We start from the raw sequence: 24,739 nt of genomic DNA, 5'->3' as shown, positions 1-24,739 counted from the left end.
CTTCCATTCTAGCAAACGACAGACGGCACCGGATCCGTCACTGTCCGTGTTTTTGACGGACACAAAAAACGTTACTTTGCCCATTGTCTCCGGCCGCCAGACAATTTTCAACGGATCCTGCGAACGATGGATGAAACGTGAGGTCATCCATCGCAATCCGTCGCAAATACAAGTCTATGAGAAAAAAAACACATCCGGCGGCATCAGTCGCTGTATTAGTTTTTTTCAAAATTCGACAGACTGCGACTGATGGCAAAAAACTGATGTGTGAAAGGGGCCTAAGAGAACTTTAAGCGGCATACATAAAAAGACTCCCACCTCAAATATGGGAGCCTTGAATATCTGCCACTTTATGCAGCGTGCAACAATAATACCTTTCCAAGAAAGAAATAATGGCTCATCAACCAGACTGAACATTTCTACATACAAAAGTCCTAACTTGCAGGTTTTTGTTTTGTTTTTAAATCGAAATGAGGTGGTACTTAAAATTATTCCACAATTATTAGACAGGTTTTAAAACATTTCATCTTATTGCTTGCATTAAAAAAAGTGTAAAAGATGATAATGTAAAAAATGTCTATATCCATCTTCCACCCTATTCAAAGATTCTTAGTGGTCAAGGATATTCTAATGCCCTCTCAAGAGTGGTTCAGTAGCAACTGTACAGTATAAACAGTTCAAGCCAGATGTACTATTGTGTATTAGCATTATAGATGGGTCTGCAATTCATCTGACAGATAAAAAAACAAAAACAAAATAACTACATGGGCGTTTTCTGGGCCTCTGAACTAATAAAAGAGACAACACAATGAAAAACAATTATTGAAATAATTCTCTAGTTCCCACCACTAAAGTGTACGGACTTGGCCACAGCGATTATGTGCTATTGCACAGCTTGACAAATCAAGTAAACACTAGCAGAAGAATACAGGATACAGAGGAATTTTGAGAATATGATGCATTTGATCATAGTCTGGAATAGAAGGGGAGAAAATACAATCAGATGATAAAAGCAGTCAATCCATTTCCCTATTGAGGCCCCTTGGTGAGAGGGTATCTAATGTATATATCCAATAGGTATCCCTAGATTTATGACGTTTAATATGGTTACCCCCTCGCCTAGGGCGAGGTACATGCTCAATGACCTGGAATTTAAGCTGCGCCACGGAATGCCTAGCAGTGATAAAATGGTCTGGAAGTGGAAGCCATGTTTTTCCACACCTTATTGTGGATTTGTGGCTGGCTATACGGTTCCTCACGTATTGGGTGGTCTCTCCAACATAGAGGAGACCACAGGGGCATTTAATCACGTAAATGACAAAGCTAGATTCACACGTGTAGTAGCCGCAGATGGGGAAAGATTTTCCAGTTCTGGGATGTGTGACATTGTCCGATTTGATAACGTTAGAGCACGCAACGCAGTTAAGGCAGGGAAAGGTGCCATGGCGGCGTGTACTGAGTAATCTCTCAGTGTACTCCGAACGTGTGCTACCCATATCAGCTTTGACTATTTGATCCCTTATGTTTCAAGGTCTCCTGGTGCTCATTAGTGCTGGTGCCTGGAAAAATGTCCCATCAGGGTAGGCCCTACTTAGACGTGGCCAATGTTTCTTGATCACTAAATAGACTCTAGGCATAAAAGGATGATGTGTGTGGACAAACGGTATCCTTTCTTGTGACTGCTTAAAAATGGAAGTGGATGGAGGATTCAAAGACCTTGTCATTTCTTGTTCCAAAAGTGTAGGGGGGTATTCCCTATCTTTGAATTTCTGTGCCATTAGGTTTAGCCTGGTGTGATGTATCTCAGGATCGGTCACTATACGGGAGGCCCTCTTGAATTGAGAACGTGGTAGACTATTTTTGGTGGATTTAGGATGACAGCTGGAGTAGAGTAATAGACTATGGCAGTCGGTGGGTTTTATATGAAGATCAGTTGTGAGATGTCCACAATCATCCTTTAATACCATGGTGTCCAGGAAGGCAATCTGGGTCCCATTGAAATGAATGGTGAATTGTAATTCCTGAAAGATTGAATTTAGATGTGAAAATAATGATGTTAACGAATCCGTTGTACCTGTCCAGCTAAGAAAAATATAATCTATATAGCGATGATAGTTGGTGGCGTACTGTAAAAAAAGCTCATTGTTATAGACATGATGTTCTTCAAAAAAGTTCATGTACGCATTGGCGTAGGCCAGGGCTACATTCGAGCCCATAGCGGTCCCGCATGCCTGTACATAATAAGTGTCCTCGTAGAGAAATAAGTTCTCATATAGGACTACCCTCCATAGGTCAAGACATAAGTTGATGGAGTTAAGGGACATATCTGATTTTTCCAGAAGGTCCTTTAGTGGCGAGAATACCTTTCTCGTGGGATATAGACGTGTATAGGCTATTTACATCCAGTGTCACAAGCAAACTATGTGTGGGTACACACTGAATTTGTTTGATGGTCTCCAGAAATTGACTGGTGTCCAGTAGGAAAGACCTTGTGTCTTTTGTTAATGGAGTCAAAATTTTTTCCAAAAAGATGGAAAGGGGTAACAAGACAGACTCGGTTGAGGCCACAATGGGCCTCCCCGGGGGATTAGTGAATAGAAGACATAGGACATTCTGGTCCTGCCCTCTTCATTACTTAATTTTCCATATTATGTCTCTTAATTTTTTGTCCTATTTTTTGGTTATACGATTGGTGCCTATTGTCTTCTATGGATATCGTTCTTTATCATATTTATACGGGGGCATTGCTCCATTTCATTTTATATTCTTTATTTCGTATCTTCGATTCTGCCACGTATATTTATACAAGGTTTGTAGTATGTATTTCCGCTTACTTTTCTTTTATTCCAGCGATCATATGATTAAGACTCGGGAGGAGTCAAACATCAGTTTAACTTCTGGTCGCTTTCTGCATTGTGGAATTCTATGTTTAATGTAATATAAATTTTCATTATCACTGCAATATAGATTAATCAGAGAGCGCGGTGTATTCTATTTATCCTGGCGCATGCCATTAGTCAGGCATCTCTTAATGAATCAGAGGAATCTTACTCCTACACGCTCTCCTATCAATGGGGACTCAAGTCTGTACCTGTCTGCATAAGTGCACTCCTATGTGCCATAGAAGGAGCTGGTTGTAAACCTATGGCCAGATGTCTTCTATAGGCTGTAAATCAAGACGGCTGTCATAAGGCTCATATGTCTGAGGGGAACCAATTTTATGAGATAAAAGTGAGATGTCATCTGATTCAAGCTGCCCAAATCAATAACGCTGCCAGTGTATGATACAATATATGCTGCCCATATCTTGGACTACATGAATCAAATGACAGGTTATCTTCAAGACCTCACTATTGTGAGTCTATGACTATTAAACAGCTTTAAAATACGTTTGAAAAAGCACAAGAAAAAAAGAATTAGATTTTATTGCTAAGTGGAGACAAAGCTAGATCTAGTTCAAGGGGTTGCGCACGACCAGGACAACCCCTTCTTGATTGGAATATTTGGCGCTGATAAAATAAAAACTCTTATACTCACCTCCCATGCCAGCTCCCTTTCAGCAGTGTCAGCACTCACGTTCCTGGGGCTCTCATGCAGTTACGATATACAGTTATATGAAAAAGTTTGGGCACCCCTATTAATCTTAAGCTTAATGTTTTATAAAAATTGTTGTTTTTTTTTGCAACAGCTATTTCAGTTTCATATATCTAATAACTGTTGGACACAGTAATGTTTCTGCCTTGAAATGAGGTTTATTGTACTAACAGAAAATGTGCAATCTGCATTCATACAAAATTTGACAGGTGCATAAGTATGGGCACCCTTATCATTTTCTTGTTGTAAATACTCCTACCTACTTTTTACTGACTTACTAAAGCACTTTTTTTGGTTTTGTAACCTCATTGAGCTTTGAACTTCATAGCCAGGTGTATGCAATCATGAGAAAAGCTACTTAAAGTGGCCACTTGCAAGTTGTTCTCCTGTTTGAATCTCCTCTGAAGAGTGGCATCATGGGCTCCTCAAAACAACTGTCAAATGATCTGAAAACAAAGATTATTCAACGTAGCTGTTCAGGGGAAGGATACAAAAAGCTGTCTCAGAGATTTAACCTGTCAATTTCCACTGTGAGGAACATAGTAAGGAAATGGAAGAACACAGGTACAGTTCTTGTTAAGGCCAGAAGTGGCAGGCCAAGAAAAACATCAGAAAGGCAGAGAAGAAGAATGGTGAGATCAGTCAAGGACAATCCTCAGACCACCTCCAGAGAGCTGCAGCATCAACTTGCTGCAGATGGTGTCACTGTGCATCGGTTCTCAATGAGGATGCAAAACCAAAAAAAGTGCTTTAGTAAGTCAGTAAAAAGTAGGCAGGGGTATTTTAAACAAGAAAATGATAAGGGTGCCCATACTTATGCACCTGTCAAATTTTGTTTGAATGCAGATTGCACATTTTCTGTTAGCACAATAAACCTCATTTCAAGGCAGAAACATTACTGTGTCCAACAGTTATTAGATATATGAAACTGAAATAGCTGTTGCAAAAAAAAACAATTTTTATAAAACATTAAGCTTAAGATTAATAGGGGTGCCCAAACTTTTTCATATAACTGTATGAGCCCATTTCCCAATCAGCGCTGGCTTCAGTGACCCCACCTTCGGACAACGCAAGATGAAGTGAGAGCACAGCAGCAACCCTGGCTTCCTGTTGATGTTCAATATGTCCGAAGGAGGAGACCGTGCTACCGGTGCTGACCAGGCGAAGCGCTCACTTGTCACAATAATTACACAAGAGTGCCAGGATCGCGAATGCCAACACCGCTGGAATCGCACTGGCACAGGAGGTGAGTATAGGTGTCATTTTATCAATTCCAAACATTCAGATCAAGAAGGGGTCGGCCTAGTAGTGGACACCCGCTTTAAACGAAGCTTCAGATTGGCCATCTTTTTGAAAGGTATATTTTTTCAGAAGTGTAGAAAAGCATGGTATTTTGTTTATTCATACATTTAATAAAAAAAAAAAACCCTCAAAAGTTTGGCGATATGGAAGCACAGTGGAACCACGTCTGATTTTTTACTCGACCGAGCGGTACCTCTGAACAATCTTTTGTGACTTCCAGACATATACATCCTTGTCAGATTCCTGGATTGAGATGTAAACAGTTCCTAATGCCTTCCTAAATATGCTGCTGTCAAAAATAGTCCATTTCAGTTTTATGTATGAAAAAGTTGTAACAGCACGTGTTACATGTAAACTGCTCACCAAGAGTTGCAAACAGCAGAGTAATCAAAATCACAAATCCAGCTAGCTGTAAATCAAAACAGAATGGATCAGAACTATGTGACTTTACTAAACAGACATCAGCCAGATGACTCTAGCTGAGCAATTTACACATAGCATGTGCAGTTTTAACCCTTTTATCTATAAAACTGAAACGGATTATTTTGACAGCAGCATGATGAGACAAGTATCACTTAGCAGAATAAAGACATAATGGTTTACATGGGTGCAGTACTTTTTAGGACTAGGGATGGGTGAATCCGAACAGTAAATTTCGGGTTCCGTGTACGGACCCTGAACAGAGACTTCTCACAGATGATACTGTTAGGGTTTGGCAGCCTGAACAAAGCTTATTGAAAGGCTACAGCGCAGCCAATCAATGAGCTTTTCCGCTGTGGGTACTTCCAGCTCCATCACAGCCATGCCAAATATTGGCATGGCTGTGATTTGCTAGCACAATAGGTAAATTAAAAAAAAAGTGGGGTCTATTATTTTTGATAACAAGCGCAGGTAAAACAGACAGCAGCGGGAGGGCAGGTAAAACAGACAGCAGCGGGAGCGCAGCCCTCAGCTGTCTGGTTTATCTTGGCTGGTTTTCAAAAAATAGAAGGGTTAGTTATTTTACAAAAAATGAATAAAAACTGCATGTGGCCCCCTATATTTTTGATAGCCAACAAGCTAAGGTAAAGCAAACAGCTGGTATTCTCATGCTGAGAAGGTTCATGGATATTTGGCCTCCACAGCCTAGAAATAGCAGCCCATAGCCGTCCCAGAAACGGTGCATCCATTAAATGAACCAATTCTAGCCCTTTGCCTGGCTTTTTACGCTTGGCTTGTTAACGTTGGCAAGCGGGGCCCCTTCCCAGCCTATTAATATCAGCCTGAAGCTATCTTCTTAGCCTTTGGTTATTCATAACCAGCAAAAGCTATGAGGACAGCTGTGAGCTGATATTAAATAGCATGGGAAGCTTCATGGATATTGGTAATTTCCCAGAACAACATCACCAGCCCCCAGCTGTCTGCTTTCCCTCACCTGGTTATTAAAAATAAGGGGGACCCCATGCCATTTTTCTCCTTTATTTCTTTATTCGCTAAATACATTTACAGTAAGCTACACACGCACTGCACCAATTATATATCTCACTGACATTTCTCACTATGCACAAGCACTGGCTGGTGAATACTCATAATTATTTCAAATATAGGAATAACAAACCAACACAACCCCTAAAAAACCTTTCTGTATAAGAATAGGTTTAAAACTGGCCTATTTGTTCATGGGCAAAAAACAGGAGAGCAGGGGGTACCCGACTATACTCGGATTTCTACGCGTCCCTAGGGCACTCCCTGCCTGTCTGCGGACCTCCGCTGTCAGGCAGGGCAGTCCGGGTAGGGAGGTTTAAGGGCCTATTAGCCAGTGAAGGAGGCTTAGAGCACACGGGTAGGGGTGCCACAGGTTGCTTCATCGAGTCTTTTGAGGCACTTTGTCTATCTTTATTGTTGAGGCACTATAGTGGAAGATCATTTGGCATTTTTATTTGTTCATATATAGGTCTGCCCTAGGTGTGGGCAATTGTGGTGTGTCCTTAATATCCAATTACTAGGGACCCGCAGGGCATCCAGGGACAGTCGCCGAGGAGCGGGGGCGCCACATTGCATCCAAGAGGGTGCCAACCTCCGCAGACAGGCAGGGAGTGCCCTAGGGACGCGTAGAAATCAGAGTATAGTCGGGTACCCCCTGCCCTCCTGTTTTTTGCCCATGAACAAATAGGCCAGTTTTAAACCTATTCTTATACAGAAAGGTTTTTTAGGGGTTGTGTTGGTTTGTTATTCCTATATTTGAAATAAAGTTAATTACAAATTAGATTTTGGTTTAGTTTCTTGTTTAATACTAATTTTGGATTATCATTCAAACGTTTTTTTTTGTTTTGTTTTTTTTCTTGAATACTCATCAGCATCGCCTAATCGGCGGTAACCTTGTCACCGCCGGTCACAGCTGCTGGCTCACACACTTGTCCTCTGTTTGAGAGCGTGGGAACCTACAGCGGTCCGCGATAACCAGCAACTGTAACCGCCGGTCAGAGCCGGCGTTTCCTGTGCTCTCATCTGTGTGAACCGTCGGATGTTCGGTTCCCACAATCAATTGATTGGGGTTCGGGTACTGAAGCTTTTTTTTTTTTTTCATAAAGTTTGGCCAAAGCAGACATGTACATCCAAGGATCTATCCATCTCCATTTATGACCAAAGCAACTAGAGAACTAGAGAACTCAGCACAATAGAAATAAGATTTACATGAGCATTTTAATACCTTTTTATTTCTAAACAGCTATATTCACTGAAAGAAAAATTCCACCCCAGAAATAATTACACAGATAAAAACAGAACTAAAAGGAAATACAAAAGAAAAACTAAAAAAGTCAAGCACCCGTCTCATATTCCCAAAATTTACCATGTATTTCAGCAAAACTTCAATGTCCCAGCCAGCAAAATGTCCAGATTGCCATTTCAAATTTGTCATGGTGGAAGGGTAGGGACTACTACGAGTCCCTCCATGACTAGGCACTTTGACTGGGTGAAGATGAATAATTCTAACACTGCACTAGCTACAGAGACCCGAGATAAAGACAGTGCAACGTGAATATAAATATCTTTGTATCTAATGTCAGTATGAAAAATACATATCTTTTATACCTTAAACTTCTATTTTAGCTTTAGTTTTCTTAGAATGTGTAATGAGCACCCCAGGAGCTATGGCCTGGTGGGGACATTTGCAGACAAATTAGCTTTTAGCTTAATTCCACAGACTTTAAAAAGAAGCACATCAATCAGAACATTTCAAGGCATTTTGTATTGCAAATCTTCCCACATAAAACAATATACCATCATATGACTATGGTGTCAAGGTCTTTATATTGTACACAGGCAGAAATAGGCATGCAAGCCATAAAATTACATGATCATCTTTTTACAGTGATGGTGCGCCTTTTCAGTATCTAGAACTCTAAACACTGTACATATTCTTATATAACAAAAGTTTAATGCAGTCGCTTGCCACTATTGCTCAATACATCAACATAAAAAAAAATCCTAAAAAGAAATTACAAAAATGACTGTACAAACATCATGATATGCCCTCACTGTCATGGCTCCAGCATTTCCATCCCTAACTGTAATGCCATTGTTGTTTTTAACCCACTTTATGATGGAGTTCAATGTATGGAGAATGATTGTGGCAAGAAGATGAACACCGGACCTAATAAAATGGGTCATCCATTGCTAGTCAGGTCTTCATAGCCATACGTGATGCACATGTGGCGGCTCTGTGTCTTACAATTAGAGTCTCTTGTGGGAACCTTCTAGTGATCAAGCAGTGACTTTCAGAAGATGCCTGTGTACGAGATATTGCTTTGGAATCACAATGTAGTAACTTAACCGGACTTTTTCCTGCACTAACATATCATGACATTATTAATACTCACAGAATGGAAAAAATAAAAAACATTAAACCTTCTAGCGACTAAAGGTGCATGTTAGCATAACCCAGTAAACTACTCAGCAAATGATATACACACACACCACACAATGAAATGTTAGACTAAAAAAAAGGTAATATACAAAATTCATAGTTAGGAGGGCAAAACCTAGCACTCATGTGCCACTGTCCAGTCACATATGCAAAGGGATAGAAATAAAAGCACATCTGGGACTGGGAATATGTGGTGGCAAGAAAACGGCATTGGTGATGGCTCAGTTATGGAGAAACTTCATCCTCATTTCTGACCTTCACGACTGTAGTTGAAATCAACACCTTCATGAAATAAAGAGGTTGTGAAAGAGGCAGAAAATACAAGTTACTACTATCACCTTGGTTCAGAGGCCTCCATATGTGGTTCTGACAAACGCGTAGGTTACTTTTTATAGGCATCTCTATCAGCACATGAGAACGAAGCATTGCGGAAGTAGGGATCCTACCCATCACTTTTCGCCAGTACGCGCCCAGCATGCATCATAAAGAGGTAGCAATATACAAGGCAGACGTATAACTTATTAATATGGTAATTACCGGCATCGGAACTATAACAGAAGTACAATTGCTGGGAAGGTCCACCGATAACTGTGATAATCTCATTCATCACCACTGCTTGACTACAGTAAGGAGATGATTGAATGGATTACGAGGGTGAATGTGTGGCCACCACTTCATTTTAAGTCTACAGGGCTGACAAAAACAGCCAAGCCCAACACTCATCTGTTTCCACATGCCCATACACACTAAATGGAGCAGTGCAGGGAGCATGAACCACCACTTCCTTCTAACTAGACCACCAGAATGATAAGAAACTTTAAACGAATGGAGGGCTCTGGACCTCTATGATAGTGTTCGGTGGGTTCTCAGCCATCATACATTTATCACCTATGCAGAAAAAAATATTTGAAGGAAAGGAAAAACAAAAATTGGCTATTTGTGAACCTCTTTACCAGACAAATTATAGGGGTTGATCACTTCCTCTTGTCCTTATAATGGCTCCTGATGGAGAAGCACGTGACCAGATCTGACCTTCAGCCTCCTTCAAAAGAAAAGCAGCTTTCTTCCGAGACAAGTTTTTCAATTGTAAGAGGCAGATTGACTGATTAGGTCACATGCTCCTCCACCAACAGCCATTTTATGGACAAAGTGCTGGTTAGTTTGTGAGGAAAGCTGCACTAACCAGAGAAGGGCAAAGGTTTAAGTCCGCATAAGGTGATGCACAATTAATGGTCAGCAATTAGCAATTAAAAGGGATTCTCCAATTAATTTAACCTTTCAAACAAGCAGTAACATTGCTAAAATAAGTACGTAGCATATAACCACCCATTTTATCCCTGCCAATCCATCAGAGTCCCCAATTCTGCCCACTGGTCTACTGCCTACATTGACTGCAGCTATTAAAAAGGTCCACGGCGTAGCCATGTGATTGCTGAAAATGTTTGCTGTATACCGTTGTGGAAAGTAGGTTTAAAAAAAACAACAAAAAAAACAAAGAAATCTGCAGATATTTGGTCCAAATCTACTGGACTCGTGTTAGTATAGGCTCCTAAAGCATGATCTTGTTGTTCCATAGAGTATAGCTAGATCCCATACGTGTTATGCATACCGGACACATCTGCTCATCTTCATCCTTCCAGTTTGTCACACAAGATAAGAACGCAGGACAAATCCTAACGTGCTTTACAATGGAACTGTGGCAAATATGGAAAACACACCAATAAATATGAACACCAAAAGGGAATAAAAAAATAAAAATAAAATAAAAAAAACAAAACCACATACGTCTGCTTGCAGGCGTAGAGAATATGGGACGTTATAAGCCTGGTGGTTATAACACAGCTTATTCTTCCAACACGGATCTTGCAATCCAGCAGATATTCAATATCAAATATATATCTCTATATAAGGATATATATATATATTTATATATGTACACTCAATATTTAGATTATACGGCCCCATTACTTAGAAGGGGGATGACTTTCTGAACAAATAGCAAATAAAAGACATCTGTTCCACAGCAAACTCCTCCTAATGCTGCATATTCTCAACTTTGTGGAATCCTACTAAAATAAAAAATAAAAAGAGGTAGATTTAATGTCCATGTATAGATCTATATGTATATATATGTATAAAAAGGCCGATTGCAAAAAAATCTTTCTACAATCTGGGAGGATGCAGAAGGGGTAAAACATACCAGGGCAAGACGAATATACAGTTATTGATAATTAATGCTGCAGTGCAGAACCTGCTATGTATGCAGCCAAGAACATCCCAAAATAAGAAACCCTGTCAAACAGAAGATTGCTACATTAGTTGACATTTCCTGTGCTGCAAATTGTATTGCTATAGGATTATGGGGTGGGAATAATTACAGGGCATATGTGCAATGATATTTCTCAAACTGAAATAAGGGGAGCAAAAGTAAAAGAAGAAAAGGGGGTTAGCACCATGTGGCCTCTCACTACTGAAAGGTTTCATCCACTTGTAAGTCCATGATTTTTTCCAAAGAATCAGATCCAGGTGAGAGAAAAAAAAAATGGTTAGTGAGCATTGGGAAGAGACAGGTGCGGGGGAGGGAGGTATCGCTGGGCCAAAATTGCAGCGTCCAAAGGGCTCATTGCCTGGGCATCGTACCCCAGTCTCCTTATTGGGGGGAAATTTCCAAACTGACGTTTTTGAGGAAAGTTCTTGGCTTCATGGATTGTGTTTTTTTCTTCTGCCAATAGAAGCTGTTGTCGCATGTAGTTTTCAAACTCATACTGTGACGACTCCTCCGTTACCTTCGCCTAAGGGTGATAAAGTTGGAAGAAATGAAAGAAAACATTTGCCATCAGATTTTACCCTGCTAAAATGCTGACAGCATTAGATAGCAGACGTATAAGTTTAAAAGGGAGTGTGCGCCCCAACACTCAAATTATATCCACATTCATTTGGAGGGTTTAGCCCCTACATAAAAAAAAAAAAAAAAAAAAATTTCACACTAGCACAATATATATCTATTTTTTAATATAATTACCGGTAGTGAAACCTTTTATGACATATGTAAATAAAGGGATCTCAGTGCACCCTTAGCATGCCCAAGGGCTCAGTGGCACAGTGATGCCCCCTCAAATACAATCCTCCAAACCTAAGAACAGCAGCGCTTCAGAATAAGGCTAGGGCTACACATGATGTGTGCTTTGTAACAATGCATCTAATGATTTCATATGGTATTACATGGTGTCCTGCGACAGATCGCAAAGGTTTCCAAGTTTGCTGGATTTTCTGTCGGTCTCAAATTGCACTCCACTGACTTCGCAACTTATCTGCAACTTTTTTTTTTATATATAACAAAATTACATCTCTAAAATTGCTATGCGACAGCAAACAAACAAGTTGCACAGATGCTTTTTTTTTTTTTCTTTTACTTTACAGAGAATTGTTACCATATAGCCTTAGACTTCTTAAACCTTCCTGCAATCGCATAGTCAGAGACTGATTAATGCTGCCAATGGTTCAGGCAGCATGAAACCGATGGCAGTTTCCCTTAAATACACATTTGTACATTTTATAAACCATATCTTTTACACACATTCTTATTTAAAGCTGGACCACCCCTTTAATGTGAACAGGAGTCTATAAGCTTGTGTAAGCTTACTCTGTGCTGCAGATGTTACATTGCAATATAATGAAACAAACAGAACAATGATAAAAGATTACTTTTATTCTATGTATACTTTTACATTCTTTTTTTTTTTATAATTGACTATTTTGTGGAACCATTAGTTGGATGCACACACGGTATTTACAGCAGATTTTCCTGCTGAAAAACCAAAGTGTTGGCAGGGGAAAATGCTGCATAAAATAAGTGTGCTTTTTTTTTCCCTCTCACGTTCAGCGTCTCGCAGTGTTTTTCACCAATTGAAATTAAAAAATTGAAATACTTGAAATTTTTCAAAAAAAAAAAAAAAAATTAATGAAAAAAATAAAAAATTATATATATATCTATATATATATATCTATATATATATATCTATATATATATATATATCTATATATATATATATATATATATATATATATATATATATATATATATCTCTATCTATATATATCTATATATATATATATATATATATATATATATATATATATATATCTCTCTATCTATCTATCTATCTATCTATCTATCTATCTATATATATATACACACACACACACACACACACACACACACACACACACACACACACACACACGCGCATGCCGAAGCATCGCTTTCTGGGCTGACTAGCTCCTTTTCACTACAAACGGTGTGCTGATATCAGCTCTAATAACTAAATTCAGCTGCAACAAATCTACATTCTTAGCTTTATAGCACTACAGCACAAGAATATACGGTATGTATTCACTATCTGCTGTAACATGGTAGGAACTCATTCAAGAGCATCAATCTAGAAGAAAGTGACACCGGATCTATAAACTGAAACCACATTTATACAGCACCTTGCAAAAGTATTCGGCCCCCTGGAAGTTTTCAACCTTTTCCCACACATCATGCTTCTAACAAAAATACCAAATGTAAATTTTTGGTGAAGAGTCAACAACAAGTGGAACACAATTGTGAAGTTGAACGAAATTTATTGGTTATTTGACATTTTTGTGGAAATTCAAAAACTGAAAAATGAGGCGTGCAATATTATTCGGCCCCTTTATCTTAATACTTTGTTGCGCCACCTTTTGCTGCGATTACAGCTGCAGGTCGTTTGGGGTATGTCTCTATTAGTTTTGTACATCGAGAGACTGAAATTCTTGCCCATTCTTCCTTGGCAAACAGATCGAGCTCAGTGAGGTTTGATGGAGATCGTTTGTGAACAGCAGTTTTCAGCTCTTTCCACAGATTCTCAATTTGGATTGAGGTCTGGACTTTGACTTGGCCATTCTAACACCAGGATACATTTATTTGTGAACCATTCCAGTGTAGATTTTGCTTTATGTTTGGGATCATTGTCTTATTGGAAGACAAATCTCCGTCCCAGTCTCGGGTCTTTTGCAGACTTCAACAGGGTTTCTTCAAGAATGGTCCTGTATTTGGCTCCATCCTTCTTCCCATCAATTTTAACCATCTTCCCTGTCCCTATTGAAGAAAAGCAGGCCCAAACCATGATGCTGCCACCACCATGTCTGACAGTGGGGATGGTGTATTCAGGGTGAGGAGCTGTGTTGCCTTTATGCCAAACATATCGTTTGGCATTGTTGCCCAAAAGTTCAATTTTGGTTTCATCAGACCAGAGAACCTTTTTCCACATGTTGGATGTGTCTACCAGGTGGCTTGTTGCAAACTTTAAACAACACTTTTTATGGATATCTTTGAGAAATGGCTTTCTTCTTGCCACTCTTCCATAAAGGCCAGATTTGTGCAGTGTAAGACTGATTGTTGTCCTATGGACAGACTGTCCCACCTCAGCTGTAGATCTCTGCAGTTCATCCAGAGTGATCATGGGTCTCTTGGCTGCATCTCTGATCAGTCTTCTCCTTGTTTGAGATGAAAGTTTAGAGGGACGGCCGGGTCTTGGTAGATTTGCAGTGGTATGATACTCCTTCCATTTCAATATGATCGCTTGCACAGTATTCCTTGGGATGTTTAAAGTTTAGGAAATCATTTTGTCCCCAAATCTGGCTTTAAACTTCTCCACAACAGTATCACGGACCTGCCTGTTGTATTCCTTGGTCTTCATGATGCTCTCTGTGCTTCAAGCAGAACCCCGAGACTCACAGAGCAGGTGCATTTATACGGAGACTTGATTACACACAGGTGGATTATTATTTATCACCATTAGGCATTTAGGACAACATTGGATCATTCAGAGATCCACAATGAACTTCTGGAGTGAGTTTGCAGCACTGAGACTAAAGGGGCCGAATAATATTGCACACCCCACTATTCAGTTTTTGAATTTCCACAAAAATTTTAAATAAGCAATAAATTTCGTTCAACTTCACAATTGTGTTCCACTAGTTGTTGATTCTTCACCAAAAATTTACATTTGGTATCTTTATGTTTGACGCATGATATGTGGGAAAAGGTGGAAAAGTTCAAGGGGCCGAATACTTTCGCAAGGCACTGTATATTCAGGTTACCAGCCAACACAAGCACAGGATGAATGCGCCGTTCGTTCTTACCTCTTGTGAGTTCTCCGGACTGGTAACATGATCAATGTCAGGCACTACTTGCAGCGGGCCGCTCAGAGAGGACATAGATTGCCTGGAGACAAGAATACACGTTGTTAGTTGGGAATTTCATATGATTACTGGAAAGACCCAGATGGAAGAGCTTGGAAATAGAAGCTATAGATGGGTTTACACACAGGTTTCAGCCTGCTGTCCAAACAATAGAAATTTACACTTATGAGTATATGGATGATTGATTCAACCAAGAAAACATCTAATGTGTGTGTACAAAAGGTCATTGTGAATGGAGCAGGTTAATGGTGGGTCCTTTATCATCAGTAAGGATTACAGTGATGGGTAACAAATTTATACTCTGCTAATAGACTCCTGAAGTCTTTGTGAAATAATGGTAAGTGTGAGTCTTAAACAGGCCCATGAGACAGTGAAAACCACAAGATTTTTTATTTAAATGCCCAACCATCACGTTTTCTCACTGTAGGGTGTAAACAATGAACTGTGAAATAATGCTAATAAAGAAGAAAAAAGTGAGGAGGGGCAGGTGCAAGTACAAATTAAAACCAAACTTTGCAACATTTTCTGGAATAAATACTACTTAATTCATCTAAAAGTTGTTGATCACAATCTCTCGCCGAGCTCTGTCCACAAATTGCAACTTTATAGGGGTTACTATATTATGAAAAAAAAAACCTGTCAAACAACTTGATAAAATGTGATTCACTGTGGGGACAGAAGTCATGTTTTGTTCTATTCAGTTGGCTAGTGGAGTGTTACATAGGAAGAAAGTGATGGAATAAACCAACCATTCTACTGTGCAGAGGTAAACTGTACTGAAACCTAAAAAGGTTGGGAGAATATTTAATACACATATTACAGAAATGTGTCCTTTCTAATTAAAACAAAATATATTTACATAAACAATCTCTCAATGAATAAAATTATTACAGATAAGCCTACTACAATGGCAATTTAACATTAACATTGCTTAATTTAATGGCAATTTTACTGACAAAAATAATAAAATCATACCCTAGTATTAGCAAATTTTCATAACTAGCTAGTCAGACTTTATTCATATTATATTACTATTATACAATTCTGCTCAATATGAACTATCAGCAGCATTAAACCCAACCCATTGATTATGCCCTCTACAACAGTCTTAAGTGGCCCCTTGGGGAAATTAATTGCCCACCCCTGGCACATAGATTAGGAAGTATTTAACCCCATGAATATGTTTGATGTATGAGGCTAACAGAGCTTTAGTAATAGCAGAGCTGGAGAAACTAACCATGAAGATATAATGCCGCCAAGAGACTCCAGAACTTCGGATGCCGTCAGACGATGTTGTGGATCCAAAACCAACAACTTTCTAATGAGGCACACGGTGCTCTCAGACACCCTGCCATCTCTGTCATTGAAAATAGAACACACTTTCATTACTACATTATACAAGGATGTCATTTAGATTTGTAACTGTAACTTGGCTTGGATGGTGGTGTGACGTTTTTCAGACAAATGTGCCAATACTGCACAGTGTAAATATTCGCCAGCTTCCAGTAGAAGAACAGGATGAACTTTGCAGAATTTAGAGATTATTATATTAACCATTGCTGCAAATGAACGCAATGGTACACCCATATTGTGTGTCTGATTGCAGGAAACCACTTGCAGTTACGTCTCAACTATGGCAAGGAGTTGTGCCCATGCCATCCTCAGCAATAGCCGGAAGAGCCCCTGCTTTATGTGATAGAAGAAGTGCTTGTGCAGATCCCAGCACTTAAATCCCCCACATGCAAATATAAATGTTATAAATATATATTTACTGTACACACAAACAACCCCCAAAGGATTTTACTGCTAAACAACTTCCTTAAAAATAAAAAATACTTCATGTCTTAAGTCACCGTAAAAAAAACTGGCTGTGACGTTGGCAATTAACGACAAGAGTCACTGCCTAATAGGAGGATCTTTTACATTAAATGGACCCCTTGTACAATATTGCAAGCGTCTAATGATTATCCACATGTATTATAAAGTTAGTTAAAGCCTTCCGCCTAATGAATTCACACACTAGAGGTACCGTCACACTCAGCAACTTTACAACGAGAACGACAACAATCCGTGACGTTGCAGCGTCCTGGATAGCGATCTCATTGTGTTTGACACGCAGCAGCGATCTGGATCCCGCTGTGCCATTGCTGCTCGGAGCTAGAAGGCCAGAACTTTATTTCGTTGCTAGGTCGGCGTGTATCGTCATGTTTGACATCAAAAGCAATGATGCTAACAATGTTTGACATGGAGCTAACAACCAGCGAGAACGAGAAGTGAGTCACCGTTACGTCACAGGATCGCTCCTGCATCGTTCTGGAGTTGCTGTGTTTGGCATCTCTACAGCGACCTAAACAGCGACGCTCCAGCGATCTAGTTTAGGTCGGCTCGTTGTCTAGATCGCCGCAGCGTCGTTGAGTGTGACGGTACCTTAACCATTATGAAGGAACTGAATTGAGGGGAAGCATCCATATTCAATAAGCCCACACAGCTCGGACATGTATGCATCATTAGACTTCGATTATTAATGAAAACAAATGAATCAAAGCTCAAACAGGGATTAAAGGGAAGCGGTCACCAGAAAAAATACTATTAACCTGCAGATATGAGGTTAATAGTGTTCCTAACCTGCCCAGTGATTGCACCTAGCTGAATGCTGAGGGGAGAAAATTAACTTTATTCCCCCAAAGCAGCGTTCTGGTTTCAGTCATGGGGGCATCACCGGTTTAGTCACTGCTCTGAGAATACAGAGCAGCGGCTGTAACCATGTCCCTGACTGGCACTGGCCCCAATGCAGAGGGAGTGTCAGTCAGGGATGACGATGCGGTTTCAGTCACAGGGGCGGCGCTGGTTCAGTCACGGCTCTAAGTATACAGAACGGCGGCTGTAGCCATGCCCCTGAAACTGACTAACAGCCAGCCTCAATGCAGAGCCAGTTCCAGTCAGGGATGGGGGTGTGGTTACAGACGCCGCTCTGTATAGTAGAGTGCTGGCGATGACTGAACCTGTGCCGGCTCCATGACTGCCACCTGATCGCTGCCGGGGGAGAGAATGAAGTTCATTTTCTCCCCGCAGCGTTAAGCAGGTTAGTAGCGCTACTAACCTGCAGATTAACAGCATATCTTCAGGTTAATAGCATTTTTTCTGGTGACACGTTCCCTTTAAAGAGAACCGGTCACTTGATATCTGCAGCCCAAACCATGATCAACATAAATTAAAGCCTTTTTGCTTGATTGCAACCAAATATTTTTCTCCTCTGAAATGCCAAAGCATTAGAGATGAAGACAGCCGAGAGAAGGCACTGCGGCATCTCCCTGCCCCACTCCAGGTGATGGTCAAGTCTCTCCAAATTTATGCACACAAGAGAGTTGTCCATCACCTACAGCAGGGGAGAAGCCGTAGTGGACTTGTCTCTCCTAGCTTTCGCTTCAAACTCTACTTTCTCTGAAATGCCAAAGCATTTATGGGTTTCAGAGAAAAATAACATACCTGGCTAGGCTCCGATTCATGCTCCTCATGGTTTGGGTAGCATGAATCAAGCGGCATGCTCCCTTTAAGGTTCACTAAGATTTTCTACATCTAGTGACTATAGCATAGTAGAATGGTCCCTAAACAGTATCTGAGAAGACATGAGGCCCTTTGGCCATGTGCCGCTGATGGCTACTCTAGATTCCATCGTGCCGTAGTGAAGCAATGGAGGCGGGATGCACCTCCCCATTACTGGTATATTTACAATTGTTTCCTTAAAAAAACACATTCGTAACTGATAACACCAGCAATCTTGCCGCCGTGGCCAAGTGATCAGTGGAAAGAATGAAGCAGCCAACAGCCGATGCACTACTACTATCAAAGAAAACTCGCCTTTATTTAACCTTCTCATAACTGCAATCAGCAATGATTGTCATGTACATAGAAATGGCAAGAAAAATCCGGGAGTGAGGGAACGGTAGCTCTAACTGCATCGCAACACATATTTACATGAGCAAAAAAGGCCGTTGAAAGACACGCCGCGACTGGTTAGCCATAATATAGCCCAAAAGTGTACAACATACATAAGATCTCAAACCACAGTAACCTGCACATTATGTTACCAAAATATGGAACATGATCACCAGGCTCCCTAAAGTAATATATCCCAGAATAAACTTTTCAGAATACTTGTGTCCAAATTACCACCAGAAAACCTACTGTGAAATATTGAGCAGATGACATGATACAAAACAGAAAGAAAAAAGCACATAAACAGATAAGTGTAAAATGGCTTTACATGAATTTTGAGGTCAGTTGAAATAAAAATGGGTAAGATTGTAGTCACTCACTCTGGGATAGAATATTCTGCAGCCTTAATTTTGCGAAAAAGTTCCTGAGGTATGCTGTCATAGAAGGGGAACTGGCCGTACAGCATAGTAAAAAGAACCACCCCAAGAGCCCACATGTCACTTGGTTTTCCACGGTAAGGACGACCTTCATAGAAGTGGAAAGAGCAGTTACATTGAAGTACAGAATTGCAGATCGAACTCTTCAGGTCTAGCACACTCAGAGGCTTGGAAAATTTGTTGATTCAAAGGAAACCTCTTGTTAGAAAACGCTATTGACTTGAAGATATAGGGTTAATCTGCAGGTTAAGCGCTAGAAAGATGCCAGTCACTGTCCTAGAAGCATGGCTACTGGGAGGAAATTAAGTGCTAGAAAGGTGCCAGTCACTGTCCTAGAAGCTTGGCTACTGGGAGGAAATTAAGTGCTAGAAAGATGCCAGTCACTGTCCTAGAAGCTTGGCTACTGGGAGGAAATTAAGTGCTAGAAAGATGCCGGTCACTGTCCTAGAAGCATGGCTACTGGGAGGAAATTAAGTGCTAGAAAGGTGCCAGTCACTGTCCTAGAAGCATGGCTACTGGGAGGAAATTAAGTGCTAGAAAGGTGCCAGTCACTGTCCTAGAAGCTTGGCTACTGGGAGGAAATTAAGTGCTAGAAAGATGCCAGTCACTGTCCTAGAAGCATGGCTACTGGGAGGAAATTAAGTGCTAGAAAGATGCCGGTCACTGTCCTAGAAGCATGGCTACTGGGAGGAAATTAAGTGCTAGAAAGGTGCCGGTCACTGTCCTAGAAGCATGGCTACTGGGAGGAAATTAAGTGCTAGAAAGATGCCGGTCACTGCCCTAGAAGCATGGCTACTGGGAGGAAATTAAGTGCTAGAAAGATGCCGGTCACTGTCCTAGAAGCATGGCTACTGGGAGGAAATTAAGTGCTAGAAAGGTGCCGGTCACTGTCCTAGAAGCATGGCTACTGGGAGGAAATTAAGTGCTAGAAAGGTGCCGGTCACTGTCCTAGAAGCATGGCTACTGGGAGGAAATTAAGTGCTAGAAAGGTGCCGGTCACTGTCCTAGAAGCATGGCTACTGGGAGGAAATTAAGTGCTAGAAAGATGCCGGTCACTGCCCTAGAAGCATGGCTACTGGGAGGAAATTAAGTGCTAGAAAGGTGCCGGTCACTGTCCTAGAAGCATGGCTACTGGGAGGAAATTAAGTGCTAGAAAGATGCCGGTCACTGCCCTAGAAGCATGGCTACTGGGAGGAAATTAACAAAGTTTCTCCTTCGGGATGCCACTGGTTTTCAGACATACAGACGTACCCGGATCAGCTAGTCACCCCTCACGGCACTGACTAAGGCAGGCTTCACACTAGCGTTCGGCAGGGCTGCGGATGAAAGCCATGCGGATGCCTCCGCATGCGTCGTCTTGATGCTGCGCTGACCTAAATCAAACTCAACATGTTAGGATTTTTTTGCGGTCGGCGCAGCTTCAATGTTGACGCATGCGGAGGCATCCGCATGGCCTACGCACCCAATGTTAAACATAGGGTACGCAGAATACATGCAGACGTAGGCGGAGCTGAAGGAAGAGGAGGAGCAGTGGGCGGGGCTTCACGGAGGAAGAAGGCTGCCATCCGCAGCCCTCCCGACGCTAGTGTGAAGCTAGCATAATAGCCGGCTTTAAGGTGCATCTGTGCAGAGCCGGTTGTCTGTTAAAGTGCTGGGGCGTGCTTTCAGCCGCAGCTTGCCATGTGCTGTCCGGTGACTGTAGTCCTTCTGGCATGCCTGCATGATAGAAAGCTGGCAGCTCCCAGAGAGGAATAAAGTTAATTTCCTTTAAGTAGCAGCACTCTCAGTACAGCAGCCGCGCCTTTTTAACACTATGAACCTGAAGAATGACCCTATATCTTCAAGTTAACAGTGGTATCCGTCATGACAGGTCATCTTTACGTCATTCTCACACTATCAGGTTTTGGTCTGTACTTTGCAGTAGTTGAAAATGAAGACAATTATAATAGACAGATCGACAGCTAATGCAAATACATCTGTGAAAGTGACCTTAAAGGGGTTGTCGGGTCAAAACTGATAAGTCTGCAATCACTTTTTTTCAGACCCAGGATCGGTGGGTATGTATGCATTATACATACTCCTGGCCACTGGGCGAGGCCTTGCTCTCCATATACTTGACTGTGCGGGGGGGATTCATAAGTCTACAGTCACCCAGTGACTGCAGACTTCTAGGTTTTGATGGACAACCACTGTAACCACTTAGAAATGAGAACTTTACATTACATATTGCCATTTACAATATTCCTCCCTTTAAATATTCAAAAAGACCTGTTCAAATTTCATTTACTGTATATACTTGAGTATAAGATGAGGTTTTCAGTACTTTCTTTGTGCTGAAAAGACCCTCCTTAGCTTATAGTAGAGTGAGGGTCCCAGGAGATGGAAGGGGATCGGCAGCGGTGGAGCAGCGGGTCACAGGAGGCAGGAACCGGCTGCTGTGGCTGAAGTCTGTGCCCGCTGCTAAAGAGAAATGAATATTCACTGCACTCGCAGTGAATATTCATTTCTCTGTAATAGCAGGCACAGTGGTCGCAGCCGCAGGCTTCCTGCAGCAGCCGGGAGATCACGTGCGCCCTCTATTTAAGAGAAATGAATACTCACTGCTCTCCACTCCCATGGGTATGGAGGGCAATGAATATGCATTCCCTTTAGTAGAAGCAAGCATGAAAGACCGGCCGCTGCGGCTGACACTATACGCTCTACTAAATAGCAATGAATGCTCACTGCTCTCCGCGCACATCGTCCCGGCGTGGCGAGCAGCGAGTATTCCAGCAGCTGTCCTCTGCTTTTAAGTAGCGCATGACGTCACTGCCATGCGCTGCTTACAAGCATAAATCAGCTGCTGGCACATGACACTGCGAGGAAACGCAGGGCCTATAAGTAGGATTTTTTTATGTTTTTCTATTGGGGCCATGCATACAAGGATAGGGATGAAGAGCCATGCATGCTAAGGATAGGGATGAAAAGCCATGCATGCTAAGGAAAGGGATGAAGAGCCATGCATGCTAAGGAAAGGGATGAAGAGCCATGCATGCTAAGGAAAGGGATGAAGAGCCATGCATGCTAAGGAAAGGAATGAAGAGCCATGCATGCTAAGGAAAGGGATAAAGAGCCATGCATGCTAAGGAAAGGGATAAAGAGCCATGCATGCTAAGGATAGGGATGAAGAGCCATGCATGCTAAGGATAGGGATGAAGAGCCATGCATGCTAAGGATAGGGATGAAGAGCCATGCATGCTAAGGATAGGGATGAAGAGCCATGCATGCTAAGGATAGGGATGAAGAGCCATGCATGCTAAGGATAGGGATGAAGAGCCATGCATGCTAAGGATAGGGATGAAGAGCCATGCATGCTAAGGATAGGGATGAAGAGCCATGCATGCTAAGGATAGGGATGAAGAGCCATGCATGCTAAGGATAGGGATGAAGAGCCATGCATGCTAAGGATAGGGATGAAGAGCCATGCATGCTAAGGATAGGGATGAAAAGCCATGCATGCTAAGGATAGGGATGAAGTACCATGCATGCTAAGGATAGGGATGAAGAGCCATGCATGCTAAGGATAGGGATGAAGAGCCATGCATGCTAAGGATAGGGATGAAGAGCCATGCATGCTAAGGATAGGGATGAAAAGCCATGCATGCTAAGGATAGGGATGAAGAGCCATGAATGCAAGGATAGAGGTGAAGAGCCATGAATGCAATGGGGGGGACAATGCATACCCGGCTTATACACGAGTCAATACGTTTTCCCAGTTTTTTGTGGTAAAATTAGGTGCCTCGGCTTATACTCGGTTCGACTTATAATCGAGTATATATGGCATATTAGTGTTTCCCAAGCTCCAGTCCTCACGGCCCATAATAGATCAGGTTTTCAGAATTTCCCTAGTATTGTACAGGTGATTGAATTTTAATCAAAAGCATCAGAAATTGTCGCAAGTTCTCTCATCTGTGCAATACTAAGGAAATCCAGAAAACATGATCTGTTGGGCGCCATGAGGACTGGAGCTTGGCAATCACTGATTTACATGAAAGGTCAGATGTATATGCTAATATTTCTAGTCAGATTTGAGAAATGTGCGCCGGGATGAAGACTATTGCAGTCACCATGGATCTATGCAGCGAGATCGGTGCTTAGTAGGCATAATAAATGACTGTTTTCCATTACAAATCAGCTTTGTGAATGACATTTAAATTACTCATATGGCCAGGTTAAGGCGGATCAGTCAGAAGATTTCACAATAACTGTATACATTATTAAATAGATCTCTTGGAGGTTATGAGGCCAGCATACTTTCACTGAAAATCCAAGTCAGAACAGCTGATAATCCTTTTTTGAACGTTTGCCTGCCTTGTGAGGAGTCCAGATAGTATGGCAGGAGCACACCAAGGCCGGCGTAACACGTTCATGATATACAGTCTGCACTCAGATCATAATAAGTGGCATGATTGGTAGGGACTAACCTGACCCAACATTACTGCTTCACCGGCATAATTGAAAATGTTGGTTCAGGTCAGAAGATGCTAGTTTAAGTCTAACTCATGCATACATAGTTAGGGTCTGATGCGATATTATGTTTGCGCCTGATTTTTATCAAGTGTTAAGGGGAACCTTTCAGGCAACGTGTGCTGCCCTAACCACGGGCAGCATGATTCTCACTTCTAGCAGTGCTAGGAAGAGCTGGCAGGGAATTGGTCTGGGCTACAGCTATGGTCACCAGGCAGATTTTGAGAGTATATTATCTCTGAAATACCGGAGAATTTCAGAAAATAAAATACCTGTCTGCAATTGTGTAGCCAGGCTGTGTCATGCTGCCCACAGTTTGGGCAGCATGAATTGCCTGACAGATTCCATTTAAGACCATTTTTGATTTGCACCAAGTGCTTTTAATTTTTTCTTTTTAAGTACAGGAAAGAAATATATTTTGGTACCGTGTTAGCCAGTCTGTTTTATGCGTGTCTGCATTTTATTTTTTTTTTAATGTTCACTATTGTGGGTGTGATTTTTTATTTCAGTTTCACAGATTGCTATTTACAAAAAAAAAAAAAGTGTGTGTGTGTAAAGGAAGTTTTTGCGCAATTGCTAGAGCTGCGTGTGACATTGTAATGGTGCATGTGACTTAGGTTAACCAAAAATAAACAAACATTTATTTTGCTTAAAAATTCATGACATTTTGAATAACTTAGCATGAAAGGTCAATGAATAACACAAGACAAGAGGAAAAGGAACTTGAAAATCCAAGAATGACCAATCGGGCCCTTCAACTGAAACTACTCGACTCCTGCTGCAAGAAAGATGACATGGATTTTCAACGTGAGCACACCAGCCTCATTAG

General features: G+C 41.3%; 1 protein-coding gene across 1 annotated transcript in view; it reads right to left on the bottom strand.

The window, feature by feature from the left end:
* Positions 1-7,572: 7,572 nt before the first annotated feature.
* Positions 7,573-24,739, bottom strand: part of STK40 (serine/threonine kinase 40) — a 55,388-nt gene continuing 38,221 nt past the window's right edge. The window contains exons 8-11 of the mRNA XM_077295860.1: positions 19,348-19,492; positions 16,269-16,388; positions 14,972-15,053; positions 7,573-11,595 (exon numbers count right to left, since the gene is read on the bottom strand). Of these exons, the coding sequence (XP_077151975.1) occupies positions 11,350-11,595; positions 14,972-15,053; positions 16,269-16,388; positions 19,348-19,492 (593 nt within the window). The 3' untranslated portion in view covers positions 7,573-11,349. The remainder of the gene's footprint in view (positions 11,596-14,971; positions 15,054-16,268; positions 16,389-19,347; positions 19,493-24,739) is intronic.

Source organism: Ranitomeya variabilis, chromosome 3 (genome assembly GCF_051348905.1).
Source record: "Ranitomeya variabilis isolate aRanVar5 chromosome 3, aRanVar5.hap1, whole genome shotgun sequence".
Lineage (NCBI taxonomy): Eukaryota > Metazoa > Chordata > Amphibia > Anura > Dendrobatidae > Ranitomeya > Ranitomeya variabilis.
Note: the sequence above shows the minus strand (reverse complement) of the source record. Positions and strands in the feature narration are given on the sequence as shown.